General features: G+C 45.5%; 1 protein-coding gene across 8 annotated transcripts in view; it reads right to left on the reverse strand.

Moving 5' to 3' along the window:
* LOC105499251 (leucine rich repeat kinase 1) overlaps positions 1-19,639 on the reverse strand; it is a 154,786-nt gene that overhangs the window by 21,364 nt on the left and 113,783 nt on the right. For all 8 annotated transcript variants that reach the window (XM_011771766.3, XM_071100553.1, XM_071100555.1 and 5 more), the window contains 7 exons: positions 18,897-19,061; positions 17,727-17,899; positions 16,507-16,627; positions 16,102-16,261; positions 14,674-14,950; positions 2,558-2,729; positions 68-231 (listed from right to left, as the gene is read on the reverse strand). In XM_011771766.3, coding sequence (XP_011770068.2) covers positions 68-231; positions 2,558-2,729; positions 14,674-14,950; positions 16,102-16,261; positions 16,507-16,627; positions 17,727-17,899; positions 18,897-19,061 — 1,232 coding nt within the window. The remainder of the gene's footprint in view (positions 1-67; positions 232-2,557; positions 2,730-14,673; positions 14,951-16,101; positions 16,262-16,506; positions 16,628-17,726; positions 17,900-18,896; positions 19,062-19,639) is intronic.

Below are 19,639 nucleotides of genomic sequence, written 5' to 3' on the forward strand. Positions count from 1 at the left end.
GACGTGGCCCCGGGGTGGCTGCTGTGGCACCTGCTGGCCCGGTAGGTGAGCTTCCAGGTGTTCCTACCTGAGGTAGCCCCCATCAAAAGTGACCAGGAGCCCTTCCTGCCAATAGATGGTCTGATTTCTTTTCACTCTGAATGTGCTACAGCGATTTCTCTGGTTTCCTGTAAAACTGTAAATGGCGACTTTCCTGTTCCTGCTTTTAGTATTCTTCTTGTTTTCAAAAAGCTGAAAGACAGAGAAAAGACCCTGCTTAAGTATTCCGGGCTCCTCGCTGGTCCTGGGCAGAGCTCTGCGGAGGCCGGGCTGGGCCCCATCTTGATAAATGACCCGCATCTTTCCCACCCTCTCCTCCCACGCTGCTCATCCCTGCTGCCAAATTGAACGTTACATTATCTGACAGGGTTTCTAGGGTATTCTGGAAACGGTTTTTTCCAGAGAATTGAAAAATAGGCTTTCCTTTAAAAATTTTTCTCTTTCTGACTTTACAAGCAAATATTCATATTAGAAAATGCAGAAAATACAGAAAAATGTAAGAGGGCGACCAAAACACCCATTTAACACCAAGCAGAGAGATCATTCAGATTTTGGTATATGTTATTCCAGGATTTTTTTTTCTATCTCCATATATGTGTAAAAAACAGCTGAAGCCATATTGGATTTCTAATTTCATATACATTAAAAAACCTCACTTTTCCTATGTCATTAAAAACACACATAAAATTCATTTTTCTAAAGTTTAATATTCTATTAAGCATAGTAATTTCCTGAACCACTCTCTTCTGGAAGTGTAAGTTGGTGCCAATCTTTTGCTCCTTCAAAACCACCGTGAGTTACATGAGAAAGGCACAGAGCTTTCTCTCATTGAAAATGGTATCCTTAGTTTAGATGTTTACCAGTCGGATTATCGGTCGAAGGGTCTGAATATTTTAAAGTTCTGGATGCATCCTGAGGAATCGCTTTTTGAATGACGAGACTGTCCTGTGCACCGACTACCAGTGTGCACGGGGCAGCTTCGTGCCCCGGGGCTGGGGATTATGGCTCAGCTCTTTGCTAATGTGATGGATGAAAAGTGGCATCTCACTGCTGCTTGAATTTGCATGCCTTTGATGAGTGATGAGACTGAACTTTTGTCCTGTCACCCATCTGAATTTCAATAGGACTTCTTTCCTAACTTCAAGTGAGGGATGCTGCTGCCCGGAAGGGCGCCCAGGCCTCCAGGTCCAGCTGGGCCCCGCTTGTGAGCTCAGCCTCCCACGACGCTAGTGCTCCATGACCCTCCCCTGAGAACACAGCGGGACACAGAGTTCAAAGGGAGGGCAGAGGAATGGAGAAGTAGGAGCACCAGCGCCTGCGCCCACTCCTTCAATCAGCGCACCCTTCTGGCACTATAAACCAGTCTCCCTCCGCGCTAACACAGGCTGCTACTGTCACGATGGACTTTAAGGATTTTGCATTGATCTTTCTTACCATTTCAGTGAAAATGGGGAGATCAAAGAACACTTTTATAGAGCTAAGAACTTATAATTCAATAAGGGCTTTCTAATTAGAATGTAGCAACACTAAACTCATACGGAGTTTAATGTCAAGGATTTGACAGTCAGGGATTATGCCAGAGGTTTGCAAAACCAAAAGTGTGTCAGAATCCCCGGGAGGGGTTGTGAAAACCAGTGTGGGGTTCCCTCTGGAGTTTCTCATGCAGCGGGTTTGAGGTGGGGCCTGAGAACTTGAATTCCTCACATATTCCCAGGTGAGGCTGATTTTGCTGGTATAGGAACCCCACTTTGAAAAACACCACTGTAGCAAACATTGCTTCCATGTTCCCGCCTTGCATGAAATGAATGTTGCCTGACAGCTGAGACTCCTTCCCATAACCCCAGGTAGACCCACAGAAGCTAACTCCTTGGGCTGGGTCTCCAATGTTACCGGAGTCATGTAAAGTTCTGCACAAGTGGTTCTCAAACTGGACTACACAGGGAACTCACCTGGGAGCCTTAAAGATACCAAAGAGGAATCACTTTTTCAAACAATGCCACACTCAGATTCTGATTCGCTCGGTCTGGAGTGTGGTCTGTGTCTTTTAGAATTTACTCCACGTGAGCCTAGTGTGCAGCCAAGATGGCAAAACTGTGCTTCTAACTCACGGTTCTCCAAGTGTGGCTGCTGGGCCAGTGGCATCACCTCGGGGAATGGATAGAAATGCAAATTCTTGGCCTCAGTCCACACCTACTGAATCAGAACCTCTTGGGTGGGGCCCACCAAACCCTGTTCTAACAAACTCCAGGTGGTTTTGAGGTGGGCTGACATTTAGAACCACTGTTTATAAAGGGTGTGTTCTGTCTAAGGAGGGTGCTGATTTGGAACTCACAGGATGGCTTAAATGTGTTGGCCAGCAGCCCACGCCACACCTGCCCCCTGGCACTACATTGGTGGCATGGCTCTGGGAGAAGGGTCTCCAGGCAGGGCCCCCCAGCAAAGGGCATTCCCCTCCCCCAAGGGTACAACTGTAGGTGCCTCTCGGGCATCTGCTATGCAGAAACCGCAACTATAATACCTGCAAGTCCATCTCCGCCAGACTGATCAGCATCCGTGCTATAAACCTTTGCCAGAAGCCAACAGGAACGAAGCTCATCTTGAATACCCTTTGAATGGTGTTGGCTGCGGGGTGCCGCATGCCGTGGGTGTCCAGGCCAGGTTTAGATGGAAGGAGATGGGGCAGGAGGTAGCTGAAACACACCAAGGAGGACTGGTGAACAGCGGGGCCCAAGCTCCACTGCAGTGCCCCGACCCCAGCAGATGGCCTGGTCTGGGGACAGGCTGTGCTGAAACACCTCAGGCTGCTGGGTTCCTTCCTCCCAGGGCCTTTGGAATTCTGTTATTAGTAAGAGAAGGGTGGTTTATATGCTGAGAATAAATACTCCAAGGGAAAATGAAGACTGGTCACATTAATATGTCTACTATGGTTTCTAAGATAGAGACTAGAATAAGGCTAAGGGAAGACATGAAAACATCTGTGGTCCTAAAAATGTCAGACAGCAAATGGGACTCAATTCTCTATAAATGGGGTTGCAGTTGGGGAATCACTTAACATTAACTTTGGTTGATGAAGGAAAAACAAATACAGCTGCAAGGTTTCAAGGACAATGCAGATATTAGGGTCAGAGTAACATTTTTGGCCTTCAAAGCTATTTATTGCTCTTGGCCAGTTGACACGACGTAATTGTCTTAAAAGCTAGAATGAGCCTGATTTGTGCGAAAGAGGGATGTTTTATGAGAACATTCTTGGTCATCATAAAAATGCTGCATTATTGTGTCAGCAAGGCCTTCACATCTGTCGTCATCTTAAAACAGCTGAAACCTGGGAGGTCCCTCCAAAAGTGTGCCAGAAAACCAGCAATAGCTGCATGCTGTGGGGCTGCGGGGGCAGGCACCAGACAGGCACAGGACGGCCCCCTGGGTGTGCAGATGCTGGACTCTTTCCCAGTAAAGGTTTTTCCTTCAGTTCTTCTAATCTTAAAATAAACCGATTTCGGTACAATAAATGTCCTTAGAACTTTCTGGAAGAGACTCCCTAAACTATAAGAAAATTCAATGACAGCCCATGGCCCAAGCATAGGGGCGCAAGTCTCAGCTCTGACATACACGCTCTGACACATGGGCATACAATGGGAGGAGAAAGGATCCCCTCTTGGCAGGCTGGTGAAGGTAGACAGGGGCTGTGCACATGACGCGGCAGACACAGGTGGTGAAGCAGGAGGCCTTTTCAGCCTTGCAGGTCTTGGGTGAAAGGACATTCCCAACCTCTCGCTAGATGCCTCTTCATCAGAGTGTCCTTCACATCTGAACATTCCTTGCTTCTCTATCTGCTCAGTGTTTGTTCCCCATACAGGAGGCCCCGGGCCATGCCTGCTGTTTCTTTCTGCTTTTTCTACTTCATCTCATGCATCCTGGGTCTCTCACACGGCCCTCTTACAGTGGCAGTGCCCCATGGCTTTCCTGCTGCTCTCCTTGTTGGAGTGTGCTTAGAGAGGGCGGGGAGCATTCTCTGTCCCCAGGCACCCCAGCATGACGTGTGGTGGCACACAGAAGAGGTGCTCCGTGATGTTTTTGGTATGAATCTTGGGAACACAAGGTTGGTTTAACATTTGAAAATCAGTCAACATATTCATGTAACAGAAAAATAACTGAAGAAAACAATTAGCTCAACGGAGGCAGAACAAGCATTTTTGGGGGACAAAATTCAGGGTCCATTTATGATAAAAACTTTCAGCAAACTGGGAATAAAAGGGAACTTCCTCAATGTGATAAAGTTTCCACGGATAACAAAGTTCTGTAGAAAACACCACACTTGAAAGACTGAATGCTTTCCCCTGAGATCACACATAATGATGTCTTCTCTCATCCCATCTATTTAAGCCTTCACTAGAGATCCAAGCCAATGCAACCAGGCAAAAAGAGCAAAAAAACATGCAAAGATTAGAATGAAAAAAGTAAAACTGTCTTTTTTTTCAAAAAAGAAGCATACTTAGAAAATCCTGAAAAATCTACTGGAGCTAATAGGTGAATTTAGCAAGGTTTTTGGATATAAGGTAAATATTTAAAAATAAATTATATTTCTGTATACCAGCAACAACAACAACAAAAAAGGAAATCAAATTAGAAGATATGTCATTTACCCATCTCGGAGAACATAAATTATGTAGACACAAATTTAACAAAAGACGCAGAAAATCTGAATGCTGAAAACAAACAATTATTGAGAGAAACTTTTTAAAAACCAAAATAAATGAAGAGATATACCATGTTCATATTGGAAGATCCAATATTCCTAAGATGTCAGCGCTCTTTGATCTATAGATTCAATGTAATCTCCATAAAAATCACAACAGTTTTTTTTTTTGTGGTAGAAACAGACAAGCTGATTCTAAACTTAAATGAAAATGCAAAGGATCTAGAATAATCCAAAATAATCTTGAAACAGAAGAACAAAATTGGAGGGTGTCATGTGCTGAATAATGAGCCCCAAAATATCCAGGTTCTAAACCCTAGAACTGTGATTGTTACCTTACATGGAAATAGAGACTTTGTCGATGTGATTAAGTTATGGACTTTGAAATGGGGGAGAGATCCCAGATTATCTGGGTGGGCCTTAAGTGCAGCCACAAGTGTCCTTAAAGGATAGGGGGAAGAAAGAGATTTGCACAGAAGAAGGCAAGATGGTCACTGGAGCAGGGTGCCATGCTGCTGGGAGGGACGGCTTCAAGATGGCTGACTAGAGGCATTTCAGACTTGCCTCCGACACTGAGAAGAGGCAAAATAGTGAGTAGATAATCCCACGTTGAATAGATCATCCAAGAGGGAACACTGGAATTTGACAGAAAAGTGACAGGAAATACCTAAGGCAAAGAAGGAGAAGGAAGCAAGGCAGCCTGCTAGGCTGAGAGCTGAGAGAGATTCCCCAGTGTGGGGAAAAGGTAAATGAGAAATCCCCAGTGGTCCACATTCCTACTCTGGACTCCTAAAATCCAAGGCACAGGAGAGCCCCTCGCCCTTTGTGGGCCCTGAAGCTAACTGATGGGAGATTGTGCAATGGCACTGCTCTGAGGGTGCTCGCTCTAAGTCTCACACTCTCTGAGACCTGAGCAGCCACACTAAGGAGGCATTTTATTTACATTTTAATTTTTAATTTCAATAGGGCTTGGGGAACAGGTGGTGTTTAGTTACATGATAAAGTTCTTTAGCGGTGATTTCTTAGATTTTGGGGCTCCCATCACCCGAGCAGTGTACACTGTACCCAATGTATAGTTTTTTTATCTCTCATCCCCTCCCACCCTTTCCCCCAAGTCCCCGAAGTCTATTGTATTATTCTTATGCCTTTGCATCCTCATAGCTTAATTCCCACTTATAACTTAGAACATACAATGTTTAGTTTTCCATTCCTGAGTTACTTCACTTAGAATAATGGTCTCTAATTCATCCAGGTTGCTGCAATTGCCATTATTTTATTCCTTTATATGGCTGAGTAGTATTCTATGGTATATATATACCACAATTTTTTTGATCCAATTGTTGATTGATGCACATTTGGGCTGGTTCCATATTTTTGCAATTATGAATTGTGCTGTTATAAACATATGTGTGCAAGTATCTTTTTGCATAATGACTTCTTTTCCTCTGGGTAGATAGCCAGTAGTGAGATTGCTGGATCAAATGGTAATCTACTTTTAGTTCTTTAAGAAATCTATAAGGAGCCTTTTTTTGTTGTTGTTGTTGTTATTGTTTATTTTATTTTATTTTATTTTGAGATGGAGTCTCGCTCTGTCACCCAGGCTGGAGTGTAGTGGCGTGATCTCGGCTCACTGCAAACTCCACCTCCCGGGTTCACGCCATTCTCCTGCCTCAGCCTCCTGAGTAGCTGGGACTATAGGTGCCCACCACCACGCCCGGCTAATTTTTTGTATTTTTAGTAGAGATGGGGTTTCACTGTGTTAGCTAGGATGGTCTCAATCTCCTGACCTTGTGATCTGCCTGCCTCGGCCTACCAAAATGCTGGGATTACAGGCATGAGCCACCGCACCTGGACTACAAGGAGCCATTTTACAGACCTGTCCCCAACTGACTGTGCACTGTCCTGGAGCCCAGAGGTGCTGGGGCTGAGGTGCAAGGGAAATGTGGGCTGCTACCCCTGGGGCTGAGGTGTGAGTGAAGCATAGGCTACCACCTTAAGGCCAAGGTGTGGTGACTTGTATTCCCCACCCACCGGCCTAATCTGTTGCCACTGAAGGTGGCCCACCCTCCCCAGTGGCAGGGCAGCAGTGTGACCACTGATGTCCCCAGCCTGAGCATTCCATTGCTGGTCTGGGGATCACTCCACTCCTGCCTACCATGGCTGGTACCTGTACACACCATTGAGGGGCCTGAAAACAAGCCCACCTGGCCTGGCTTCATGTCCCCTGGCCCCTGTGCCAGAGCACATGGACTAGGGCTGAGGGACTGCCCAACTCAGTCCACCATCAGTGGTACCTGAACACTTCTCCTGAGGGCCAAAGGTTGGGCCTACCAACTCTGCTCTTACCACTACAGCTGGTACCTACTTGCACGTGTCACCCATGGCCCTATGCACAAGCCCAACCAGCCCATTGCAGCCACTGCCCATACAAGTGTGCACTGCTTGGGACCTACAGGGTTTTCCAGCCACTCCCACTGCCATTACCCACATCATGCCAGCTGCCTAGGGACCCAAGAATCCACCCACCTACTGGCTCACTGATACCACTACCAACATCCAAGTAAGCCTCCTGGAAGCCCAAGAATAGGCCTGCCTGGACCCTCTAACACTGGTGCCAGTGTGTACCACCCTGGGGTCCAAAGACAGGCATGCCTGCTGCCACCACTGGGGCCCAAAGACTGACCCAACTGCATCCCTGTCCCCAGCAAAACTTCCCCACAAGCTCCACTAACAATGGCACCGTAAATCACTGAGGAAATCACAGATACCACTGACATTGTTTATAGCCAAAGAAATCATACAGATTACACTACTGCATCTATGTAGAATGAAAGTCAAAGTGCCCTACTGAACCAACACCATAGATGCATCTTCGGGAGAAAGTTCTCCCCTATGAAAGCAAATTCAAATACTGGAAGAAGTAACTCTTACACCAGATGCACAGTCATCAATGTAAGGACACAGGAAACATGAAAAAGCAAGGACATACAACACTTCCAAAGGAACACAATAATTCTCCAGCCATACAACTCAATCAAGAACAAATTTATAAAATCCTGGAAAAATAATTAAAAATTCTGATACTAAAGGAGCTCAGTGAGATAGAAAAGAATTCTGAAAAATAATACAAAGAAATCAGAAAAACAATGCAGGATGCAAATGAAAAATTTACCAAAGAGATAGATATTAATATCATTTTAAAAAACCAAATGGAAATTCTGGGACTGAAGAATTCATTGAGTGAAATATAAAATACATTCAAAAGCTTTGATAATAGGCTAGATCTAGCAGAATCATAATCTCAGAACTTGAAGACAGGTCTTATGAAATAACAGAGTTAGACAAAAATAAAGAAAAATGAAGAAAATAATGAGTAAAGCCTTTGTGATATATGGGACACCATAAAGCAACCAAGTGTTTAAATTACTGGAGTCCCAGAAGGTGAAGAAAGAATGAAAGGGTTAGGAAAACCTGTTTAACAAAATAAGAGATGAAAACTTCCTAAGTCTAGCAGGGTATTTACACATCCAGATACAGGAGGCTCTGAGATCCCCAAACAGAGATAATGCAAAAAGTTCTTCTCCATGGCACATTACAGTCAAACTGTCTAAAGTCAAAAAGAGAATTCTAAAAACAGCAATAGAAAAGAATCTAGTCACCTAAGAGACTCCATTAGACTAATCGCAGATTTCTCAGCAGAAACCTTGTATCACTAATAGACTGGCCCTACAAGAACTGCTCAAGGGATCCTTAACCTGGAAGCAAAAAGAAAAATGACATTTAACATCATGAAAACATACAAAAGTATAAAAATCACTGGTAAAGCAAACACACAAATGAGGAAGAGAAAGGACTCAAATGGTACTACCACAGAAAACGACCAAACCACAGTGATAAGCAATAAGAGACAAATAAAGGAATAAAGAATACATAAAAACAACCAGAAAATAATTAACAATAGGACAAGAACAAAACCTCATATATTAATAATTACCTTGAATGTAAATGGATAAATTCTCCACTTAAAAGGTGTACACTGGCTGAATGGATTAAAAAACATAATTCAATTATATGCTACCAATAAGAAACTCACTTTACCTGTAAAGACACATACAGACCGAAGGTAAAGCATTGCAAAAAGATGTTCCATGCAAATGGTTGCCAAATGCAAGCAGACATCACTATACTTATATCAGACAAAACAGACTTTAAGTCAAAAACAGTAAAAAGACAAAGAAGGTCATTATATAATGACAAAGGGATCAATCCAACAAGAGAATATAACAATATCAGTATATATGCACCCAACACTGGAGCACCCAGATTCATAAAGCAAATATTACTAGATCTAAAGAGAGAGATAGATTCCAATACTATAATATTATGGCACTTAAACACACCACTCTCAGCATTAGACAGATCATCTAGACAGAAACTCATCAAAAAAAGTTGGATTTAAATGACTTGAGACCAAAAGGACCTTACAGACATTTACAAACCAAACCTAAAATCAGCAGAAGGAAAGAGATCACATAATAAATAAGGGTCAGAGGAGAAATAAAATGGAATACAGACTTAAAAAACAATACAAAGGATCAATGAAATGAAAAGTCGATTCTTCAAAAAGATAAACAAAATTGATAAATCACTAGCTAGAGTAACCAAGAAAAGACCCAAATAACCAAAATTGGTAATGAAAAAGGAGACATTATAACTGATACCACAGAAATACAAAAGATAATCAGAGACTATTATGAAGAATTGTATGTTAACAAACTGGAAATCCTAGGGAAAAAAAAAAAAACAATGGCAAATTCCTAGAAACATAAAAATTTACCCAAACTGAATCAGGAATAAAAAGTAAACCTAAACAGATCAATAATGGATTCTAAAATTCATATGGAACCAAACAAGAGATTGAATAGCTAAAGCAATCCTGAGCAAAAAGAACAAAGCTGGAGGAATCATACTATCTGACTTCAAAATATACTGCAAAGCTATAGTAACCGAAACAGCATGATATCAGTATAAAAATAGACACATAGACTCATGGAACAAAATAGAGAACCCAGAAATAAATCCACATATTTACAGTCAACTGATTCTCAACAAAGGTGCCAAGAACATACAGTGGGGAAAATATACCCTCTTTAATAAATGGTGCTGGGAAAATTGGACATCCATAAGGAGAAGAATGGAACTAGACTGCTATCTCTCACCACATACAAAAATTAACTCAAAACGGATTAAAGACTTAAATTTAAGACCCAAAACTATAAAGTACTAGAAGAAAACAGGGAAAGCACTTTAGGACATTGGTCTAGGCAAAGGTTTTATGGCTAAGACCTCGAAAACACAAACGACTAAAACAAAAATAGACAAATGGTACTATGTTAAACGAAATGGCTTCTTCACTGCATAGGAAACAATGAGCAGAGTGAAGAGACCTATTGAATGAGAGAAAATATTTGCAAAGTATTCATCCAACAAGGAACTAATATCCACAATTTACAAGAAATTCAAACAACTCAATAAAACCCAAATAATCTCATTAAAAGAGGGCAAAGAATATGAATAGATGTTTTTCAAAAGAAGACATATGAATGGCCAACAGGTATATGAAAAATGCTCAACACCACAAATCATCAGGGAAATGCAAATCAAAAGCATAATGAGATATCATATAACCCCAGTTGAATGGCTACTATTAGAAAACCAAAAAATAACAGATGCTGGTGAGGATGCAGAGAAAAGAAAACTCTTATATGCTATTGGCTATAATGTAAATTAGTACAGCCACTGTGAAAAACAGTATGGTCATTTCTCAAAAAACTAAAAATAGAACTACCATAAAATCCAGCCATCCCAGTAGTGGATATTTATACAAAGGAAAAGAAATGAGGTATAAAAGGGATACCTGGATTCCCTTATCTATTGCAGCACTATTCACAATAGCAAAGATAAGGAACCAACCTAAGTGTCCATCGGACAAATGGATAAAGAAAGATCCATATACACAATGGAATACTACTTGGCCATAAAAAAGAATGAAATCATGTCATTTGCAGCAACATGGATGAAACTGGAAGTCATTACATTAAATGAAATAAACCAGGCAAAGAAAGACAAATGCTGCATGCTGCCACTCGTATGTGGGAGCTAAAAAGCCTGATCTCATGAAGATAGAAAACAGAATGACAGATACCAGAAGCTAGGAAGGGTGTGACAGTGGGAGGGAGAGATGAAGAGAGGTTGGTGAATGGGTGCAGACATACAGTTAGAAGTAAGTTCTAATGGCCAATAGCAGACTAGGGTGACTATAGTTAGCAAGAATATATTGTATATTTCAAAGTATTTAGAAGCCAGGTCTTGAAATGATACCAACACATAGAAAGGATAAATACTCAAGGTGATGAATACCCCAAATACCCCAAATGATCAAATACTTGATCATTCCACATTCTATGCATGTAAAAACAACTCACATGTACCCCATAAATATGTAAAATATTACATATCGATAAAAGAAATGTGAGCTAAGAAATGCAGCTCTAGAGACTGGAAAAGATAAGAAAATGGATTTTCTTCTAGAGCCTCCAAAGGCAGCATGATCCTGCTGACCCCTTGACTTTGGACCAGGGAAACTTATTTTGGACTTCTGGCCACCAGAACTGTAAGGGAAAAAATGTGTGTTGTTTTAAGATGCCACATTCATGGTATCTTACAGCAATCACAGGAAACTAATACAAAAGGTTCATGCAACCTGATTTCGAGTTCTTACTCTAAAGCTACAATAATCAGTAGAGTTTGGCACTGGCATAAGGATAGGCACATATATTAGTGGAACGAAATACAGTCCTGAAATAAGCCCACACAACTGATTTTTGATAAAGAAATCAAGGTAATTCAATGGGGGAAAGGAAAGTCTTTTCAACAAATGGTTCTGGAACAACGGGATAACATATAGGAAAAAATGGACCTCGACCCCTACTTCACCCCATATACAGAAATTAATTTGACATAGATTATAGACCTGGAAGTAAAAGCTAAACTACAAACCTTCTAGAAGAAAAATATAGAAAGATTGTCAAGATCATAGTATAAGCAAATATTTCTTAAAGATGAAACAAAAAGCAATAATCACAAAATTAAAAAGTTAGACTTCATTAATATAAAAAAAGCAAGTCATAGACTGGGAGAAAATATTTGCAAATCATATATCTGAGAAATAACTTGTATCCAGAAGATATAAAGAAGTACATATCAGTACCAAAAAGGAAAACATTCTAATCCTAAAATAGGCATAAAACTTGAATAGACACTACACAAAAGAAGATATGCCAATGGCCAATAAGCACATGAAAGGTGTTCGACCTCATTAATCATGAAGAAAATGTAAAGCCACAGTCAAGTACAAGTTCACATCCACTGGAATAGCTAAAATCAGAAAAAGCTACAGACAACAAATATTGGGGAGGAAATGGAGTGTACAGTCTCTTGGAGGAGCATACAATCTCTTGGGGGACAGCCTGGTGATTTCTCATAAAATTAAACTTACACTCTATGACCCAGCAATTCCGCTCCTAGTTTTGACCCAAGAGAAATGAAAACTGTGTCTACAAAAAGACTTAAGACAGTTTACAGCAGTGTTATTCATAATAGCCCAAAGCTGGAAACCATCCAAATGTCTATCAACAGGTGAGTGGATAAACAAATTGTGGTAAAGCCATACAATGGAATGCTACTCAGTAACAGAAAGAAAAACCCCTGATACACACAACTGCATGGATGGATCTCAAATGCATGATGTTTAGTGGGAGAAGCCAATTAGAGACCATATCGTGTGACTCTGTGCAGTTGAGAAGTTCAAGAACAGGAAACACTAGGCTCTGATGCTAGAAATCAGAGTGCTGGTGCTGATATGGATGGGAAATGACTGGAAGGGAGTGTGGGGGGACTTCCAGTATGACAGGAACATTCTGTATCTTCAGGCAGGTGCTGGTTGCACAGTTGTATGCATTTGTCAAAAGTCATTGTTTTGAATACTAGCGATCTGGGCATTTCACTGTAAGTAAACTTCACCTATGACGGAACACTACTCAGCCATAAAAAGGAATGAATTAACAGCATTTGCAGTGACCTGGATGAAATTGGAGACTCTTCTAAGTGAAGTAACTCAGGAACGGAAAACCAAACATCATATGTTCTCACTGATATGTGGGAGCTAAGCTGTGAGGATGCAAAGACATAAGAATGATACAATGGACTTTGGGAACTTGTGGGGAAGAGTGAGAGGTGGGCAAGGGATAAAAGACCACAAATAGGGTGTAGTGTATACTGCTCAGGTGATGGGTGCACCAAAATCTCACAAATCACTACTAAAGGACTTAGTAACCAAATACCAACTGTGCCCCAATAACGTATGGAAAAAAGTCTCTAAAACTGTAAACAAACAAACAAAAACAGAAGCAGGTGTGGGTGTCACAAGGAGGAAAGGGCCAGTCAACAGAATTGTTTCACTGGGAGATGACAGGGCCATATCATGGCAGGTGGGGTGAGGATGGGTGTCACGGATACAGGGAGGAATTTCAAGCCTAGAGTGCCCCTCCCTGAGCACGGTTCCATGGGTGGGGGGTGGGGGAAGGTGATCGGTGGGACCAGACAGCAGAGGAGAGAACGCAGGTGTCTCAGACGTGATGCGTCAGTCGCCATGCCAGATTTCCAGGTGGGAGCAATTTGGAAGCCCAGGCCTGAGCCTCTGGATGCCGGGCCCTGCTGAAAATCTGGGAATTCTTCCTTTGGGGCATGGAGGACCAAGGCAGCTGAATTGATGGCTTGGGCAAAGTGCAGGGGAGGGGCCTGCTGAGGACACTGGAGGCTGGAAGGGAGGGTGGCAGGGTCCCCTCATGGAGAAGGCCCTCCAGAGGGGAGGGTCAGTACTTGGGGCAGGGTCAGCAGAGGACAGGAGGGGTACCTGGGGGCACCTAGAGGGCTGCCTGGCCACCAGCACAAAGTGATGAGGAGCAGCAGATGCTGGGGAGCAAGGAAAGGAGGAAAAGGAGGAGAGAGGCTCATTTGTTTTGTTTGCAGTTTAGGACTGGTGAGACCTGGGTATGTTAAAGATCCAGGAGAAGTCCACAGAAAGAGGCGATGATTAGCTACTATATGGAGTGCCTCTATTTGACCCTCGGACCATCCACCCTGGAGTAGTTGATCATGTTGCTCTCATGATTTAATCATGTTGGACTGCATTTTGAACTAGGCTGTGTAATTAGCACGTACATCCTAGTCAGTCACTCTTTTTTTTTTTGAGGAGTCTCGCTCTGTTGCCCAGGCTGGAGTGCAGAGGTGTGATCTCTGTTCACTGCAACCTCTGCCTCCTGGGTTCAAGCAATTCTCCTGCTTCAGTCTCCCAAGTAGCTAGGATTACAGGCACACACTGCCACGCCTGGCTGATTTTTGTATTTTTAGTAGAAACGGGGTTTCACCATGTTGGTCAGGCTGGTCTTGAACTCCTGACCTCAATTGATCTGGCCGCCTCGGCCTCCCAAAGAGTTGGGATTACAGGTGTGAGCCACCTAACTGGCCACTCATTCTCATTTACCAAATAACCAAGCAATCAAGCCTCTGTAAAGTGAAATTCCCACAAATTATTTTTAATGACATCCTTTCACGTTTTCCTACACTTTTTCAATAAATGGATTTCTTTTAACTCCCTGAACAGAGAACCCCAGGGCACAGGAGGGAGTGGCCAGCTGTGCTCACTGTCCCGCTGACCCAGGCCAGGCAGGCAGGTCATCAGGTTCTGGCCTGTCCCTAGGGGGCAGCAGTGGCAGCACTGATCCCTGGAAATCTTGTTCAGGCCACCAGTGGCTCCAGACCCCAAATCCCTCTTTCGGGGAGCAACCTGCACAGCCTGGCATGGTAAGTTGTATCCTCACCTGTCATTGGCGACGGGCAGGGCGATCTCAAACTTGGCCAGGAACTGGAAGTACTGCTCTTCCGTCTGCTGTGTGAAGCCAGTCCCCACCAGCAGCATCCTGAGGTCTTCTGCTCTGATCACCCCATTCTTGGCCACTGACCGGGAGCCCTTAATGTTAAAGATCCTCTGCAGACATTCGGACAGCCAAATAGGGTCGAGGAAGTAGAGGTTCCTCAGGCCGTGGCTGGTGTCTGGGAAGTGTAGCAGGGTGCCAGTTTCTATGAGGAAGCTGATGGCTGCCCCAGGCAAGGAGAGGAGGAAGCAGCAGTTAGACAAAGGAGCGAAAGGGACTCTGGGGTGGCCTTACTTTCCAAGGGGACCCAGGTCACAAATTCTTCCTAGGAAGAAACCAACATGCCCCACATGCTGGACCCTTCAGGCGGGTTGGCAGCCTGATCACAGGTGCCCTGGTGGCCCCTGGTAACTCTTGCCAAAGTCCTAGGCTAATGGCCACCTCGGTAACTACAGTTGATCCTCATTATTTGTGGATTCCGCCTTTGCAAATTTGCCTTCTTACTAAAATTTATCTGCGACCCCCAAATCAATGCTCCTGTGGTTATTTGCAGACATGTGCTGAGTGGTGAAAAGTTTGCATTGACCAATGTGCACATTCCCAGCGGAGGCTGAACAGGGCAACACTCTCAACTCTCGTGCTGAAAACAGGGGCCTGCTTAGTGGTCTATGTCAGTGCCATGTTTTTTGAATTTTTGTGCTTTTTGTTGATGCTTTCACTGTTTAAAATGGTCCCAAGTGAAGTGCTGAAGCGCTGTGTAGTTCCCTAAGCGTGAGAAGGCTGCGATGTGCCTTATGGAGAAAACCTGTGTGTTAGATAAGTTTTGTTCAGGAATGAGCAACAGTACTGTTAACCATGAGTTCAATGCCAACAAATCAACACTATATATTAAGTACAGTGTCTTTAAGCAGCAACACACATAAAACAAGGTTCTGTATTGATGGGCTGATGAGAATGTTCTGACCAGAGGCTTGCAGGAGCTGAACCCTGCGTCTCTCCTAGGAGCACTGGTTTAGTATTTGCTATTTCAGTGATCATGGTGACTTTACAGAACATAAGTCCTGTGGCTAATGAGAATTGATTGTAACTGTTTGACCTCTGTCTCCCTGACTGAACGTCAGCCCTGGAGGGCATGGACCAGTCCATCAGTTTATATGTCTGCCCTTGTGGCCAACACAATGCTGGTGTAGAGTAGCTGTTTGTGTTCTCTACCTCCAAGGAAAGAAGGGTGAGAGGGAAGAAGGAAGGGGAGGGAGATGGAAGACAGAAACACAGGCAGATTATTGGTCTCTCATTCATTGCTGAGGGCCAGGCTGAAGTACAGACAGTTCCATTTCTCACGGGCACCCTGCCGCCCACCCCAGCCCCACCCACCCGACTGCAGGTCCTCGTAGTCTTTGATGTCATTGTCGGGCGTCTGCTCCACCAGCTGCTCCAGCTGCCTGTCCGTCAGGTACTGCACGTCGTCGTCCAGGCTGCGGCGCTGCTGCTCTGCCAGCACGGCCTCCTGCAGACTCAGGTAGCTCCTGGGGATCTGGGGGACAGACGGACGAGGCAATTCCCGAGGCATGCCCGCCAGCTGGGGCAGATCCTGCCTGGCCCCTGTGGCCTGAGTGGGTGGGACATTTCCACCCACTATCTTCCATCCTGACCCTCCCTCACCAAGAACCACTGAGCCTTGCCACATGGACATGGGCTTCACAGGAGAGAGGGGAAGTGAGGATCCCCAACAATGGGAAGCAGGCCTACTGGTTTAAGCTGGACGAGCGAGGTACCCACCAGCCTCCCTGCCAGTCGCTGGCAGCCGATGGTGCTGCCCACGTCCTTCATGCTGCACGTGACGTGGAAGATCAGCTGCCGCAGCCCTTCCTGGCCTTCCAGGCTCTTGCAGGAAATCTCACTGTGTGCAAAAAGACCCGTCTTTACTCATCGTGCCCCACTCCGAGGAAGTGCTGCAGCTTCTCTGTTTTCCCAAGAGGTTTGTCCTGAATGCTGGCAAGTCTGGAGAACTCATGAAAGACAACACAAGAAGTTTACTGAGGCCTTGCTTTGTGCAAATCACTGTGCTGGGTGCCCCACACTGTCGCTTTAGTCTGTCTTCCTAGACTAAACATGGCACTTCACAGAGAAGGAAAGTGAGGTGCAGAGGTACATTGAGACCCCCAAGGGCACAAGCTGGGCAGGCACAGGCTCACGCAGGCTGGTCTCAGGTTCTGACCCAGAGCCAGGGCTCCTCTTATCACAGACCCTATGGGACTTTCTCAAGGTCAAAGCAATAATTCCTGACAGCCTCATCCCGTATTCCGAGCCAGGCCAATGTGTCCCAGGCTGACCCACGCACCAATACCCGTGACGCTCCACCCCGGGCGAGGGAATCTGAGAGCTGCCAGGGCAGCTAATGCAATGTGCAGTATATTTTACTCCCATTAGGGCACACAATTTGCTGAACCTCAGCTTCTTCATCTACAAGGTGGCAAACAATCTCCACAACCAGTGACAGGAGGTCAGCCCAGGGCAATTGAACTTATCTGCATGGACACGTCGTGATGCCCACCCGAAAGCCCCTCCCAACTCTTGGCCTTTTTTAACTCAAAGGCTGCTATCAGGACCACTCAGACCAAAGGCAAGGGCTAGGTCCTCCCTCCCCAGGGTCTGTCCTTGATCAGTGATCAAAAAATGAGATGGGCAGCAATTGGATGGGTGGTGCCCATGTTCAGTCACCTGGTTCAATGGGCACCATGCAGTTTCAGCACTGGCCCTTGGGGCGGGGAGAGGGCAGAAAGGAAGCAAAGAGGGGGCATCTCCAGGCCTCACCCAGCCAGCCGTCTGGTAGGTCTTCACCCTCTCCAAGGCTGGGTCAGCTCTGTGGACTGCCCCCCTTGGCCAGGGAAGGGGCCTAGCCCCACCCAGCCTCAGGAGCTCTCTGTAAGCAGATGCCAGGAAAGATCAGCGACTGGCACCCACATGAAGGCGGGAGCTGCTAGAGGCTGGGCACTCACTGTAAGTGTTTGAAGGTGATGTCTGGGAAGCCTGTGGCCCTGGAGCCGGAGGGGGAGCGGCAGAGCGCCAGCACATAGGCACGCAGCGTTGCAATCCTTTCCACACGGAACTTGGCTTCAATTAAATCCAGGTGTGTCCCGACCACCAGCACCACGGCATTTGGGGCCTTGGCCTGCAACAGAGAACCCCACGGCTGAGTATCGTCTCTGTTCACTGAACAAGGGACAGGACAGAGCTCCCAGCTGTGCTGACCCTGGATGCCACAGCCCTTGCTCAGCCACCAATCTGCAGCCTTGAGATGGTTTGGATGTTTTTCTCCTCCAAATCTTATGTTGAAATGTGATCCCCAGTGTTGGAGGTGAGGCCTGATGGGAGGTTGGGTCATGGAGGTAGATCCCTCATGAATGGCTTGGTGCCCTCCTGCAGTAATGAATGCATTCACCCTATGTCAGTTCACAGAGGAGCTGATTGTGAAAAGGAGCCTGGCTCTTCCTCCTCTCTCTCCTGCTCCCTCTCTCACCATGTAACATGCTGGCTCTCCTTCTCTTCTGCCATGACTAAAAACTTCCTGAGGCCTAACCAAAAGCCAAGCAGATGCTGAAGCCATGCTTGTATAGTCTGTGGAACTGTGAGCCAAATAAACCTCTTTTCTTCATAAATTACTCAGTCTCAGTCATTCCTTTATAGTAATGCAAAACAGACTGCTATAGGAATGTCAGCCCAGGCAGCACCTGTGCTCCTCATTCTCTGTAAACCCCGAGGGACCGTTGCATTGAGGGGTGTCTATGGTGTTCTGTGACCTCCTCTGCAGAGGGTGCTGAGTTGGACTTGTGAGAAGGGATTTCCGACCCTACAGACATGACAGCAGCCATCAGAGGCAGGGAGACAAGGACATCTTTATAATGGGAAGAGAACCCTGCTCCCCTTTGGATCCAAGGGTGGGGGTTCCTAAATTTAAGGAAAGCAGGGAAATTACAAGAGCACCACCAGCCCTCAGCAGAGAAAGGTTTCAAGTGCCTCATTGCGAAAAGCAAGCAGGACCACGGTTCTGGGGACCTCCGTGGAACATAGCTCCTTTTTTTCTCAGTAGAGGGGATGCTTGAGAAAAGCAGTCGGATCTGCGAAGCTCTGGGAACTGAAATGGCGGGGCTGGCGTCTGGTGTCCTCACCTCGATGTTGAGCAGCCAGAACTGGAGGTTGGCCACGGCCTCCTCCCCCAGTGCCAGGTTCCAGACCACCACATACAGGGCCTTGTCTGTGAAGAAGCACTGGTTGACAGTGGCCATGCTGGCCGGTCCCCCGATGTCCCAGACGTTGAACTCCACAGACTCAACCTACTTGAGCAACAGGGCAGTGACAGGGAGGCATTTTAGAGACAAAGGCTTCAGTCAATCAGAGAGAGACAACTGATAACTCTGGAAGCTGTACTTGGGGGTCTGAAAAAAAACAACCGTGGAAAAGTTCTGGACACCCTATAGTTTCTTAGGAAGCAGTTATCGGGGCGAGGGACAGGGGCCCAGTGGCATGGGAGTGGGACTTCTGTCTACTCCTAGCAGAGCAGAGGCCAGGCCCTGGACAGACGTCAGAGGGCCTGGCTCCGTCTGGCCTGCAGATGGGTAGGGGATGCCCTGTGGGAGGAAGCTGTGCTCTGATGTCATGGCTTGCACTGGGGTTCAGCCTCCCTGTGTGCCAGGGCAAGAGGAGGAGATGGGCCTCTGAACTTGTGGGGGTCAGAGGTTGGCGCCCACCAAGGATGCTGGGAAACTCCCTCCCACCCTGTGGGAATCAAACAAAAGATGAGCTGTCAGGCTGCCGGGAACGGCTGTGTAAACGGTGGTTTCTCTATCATTGCATGAGGTAAGAGTCTGGCCCTAGAAGCTAAGGCTGCAGTTTTCTACAGCAAGGAGTCATC

This window comes from Macaca nemestrina, chromosome 7 (assembly GCF_043159975.1).
Source record: "Macaca nemestrina isolate mMacNem1 chromosome 7, mMacNem.hap1, whole genome shotgun sequence".
NCBI classification, from domain to species: domain Eukaryota; kingdom Metazoa; phylum Chordata; class Mammalia; order Primates; family Cercopithecidae; genus Macaca; species Macaca nemestrina.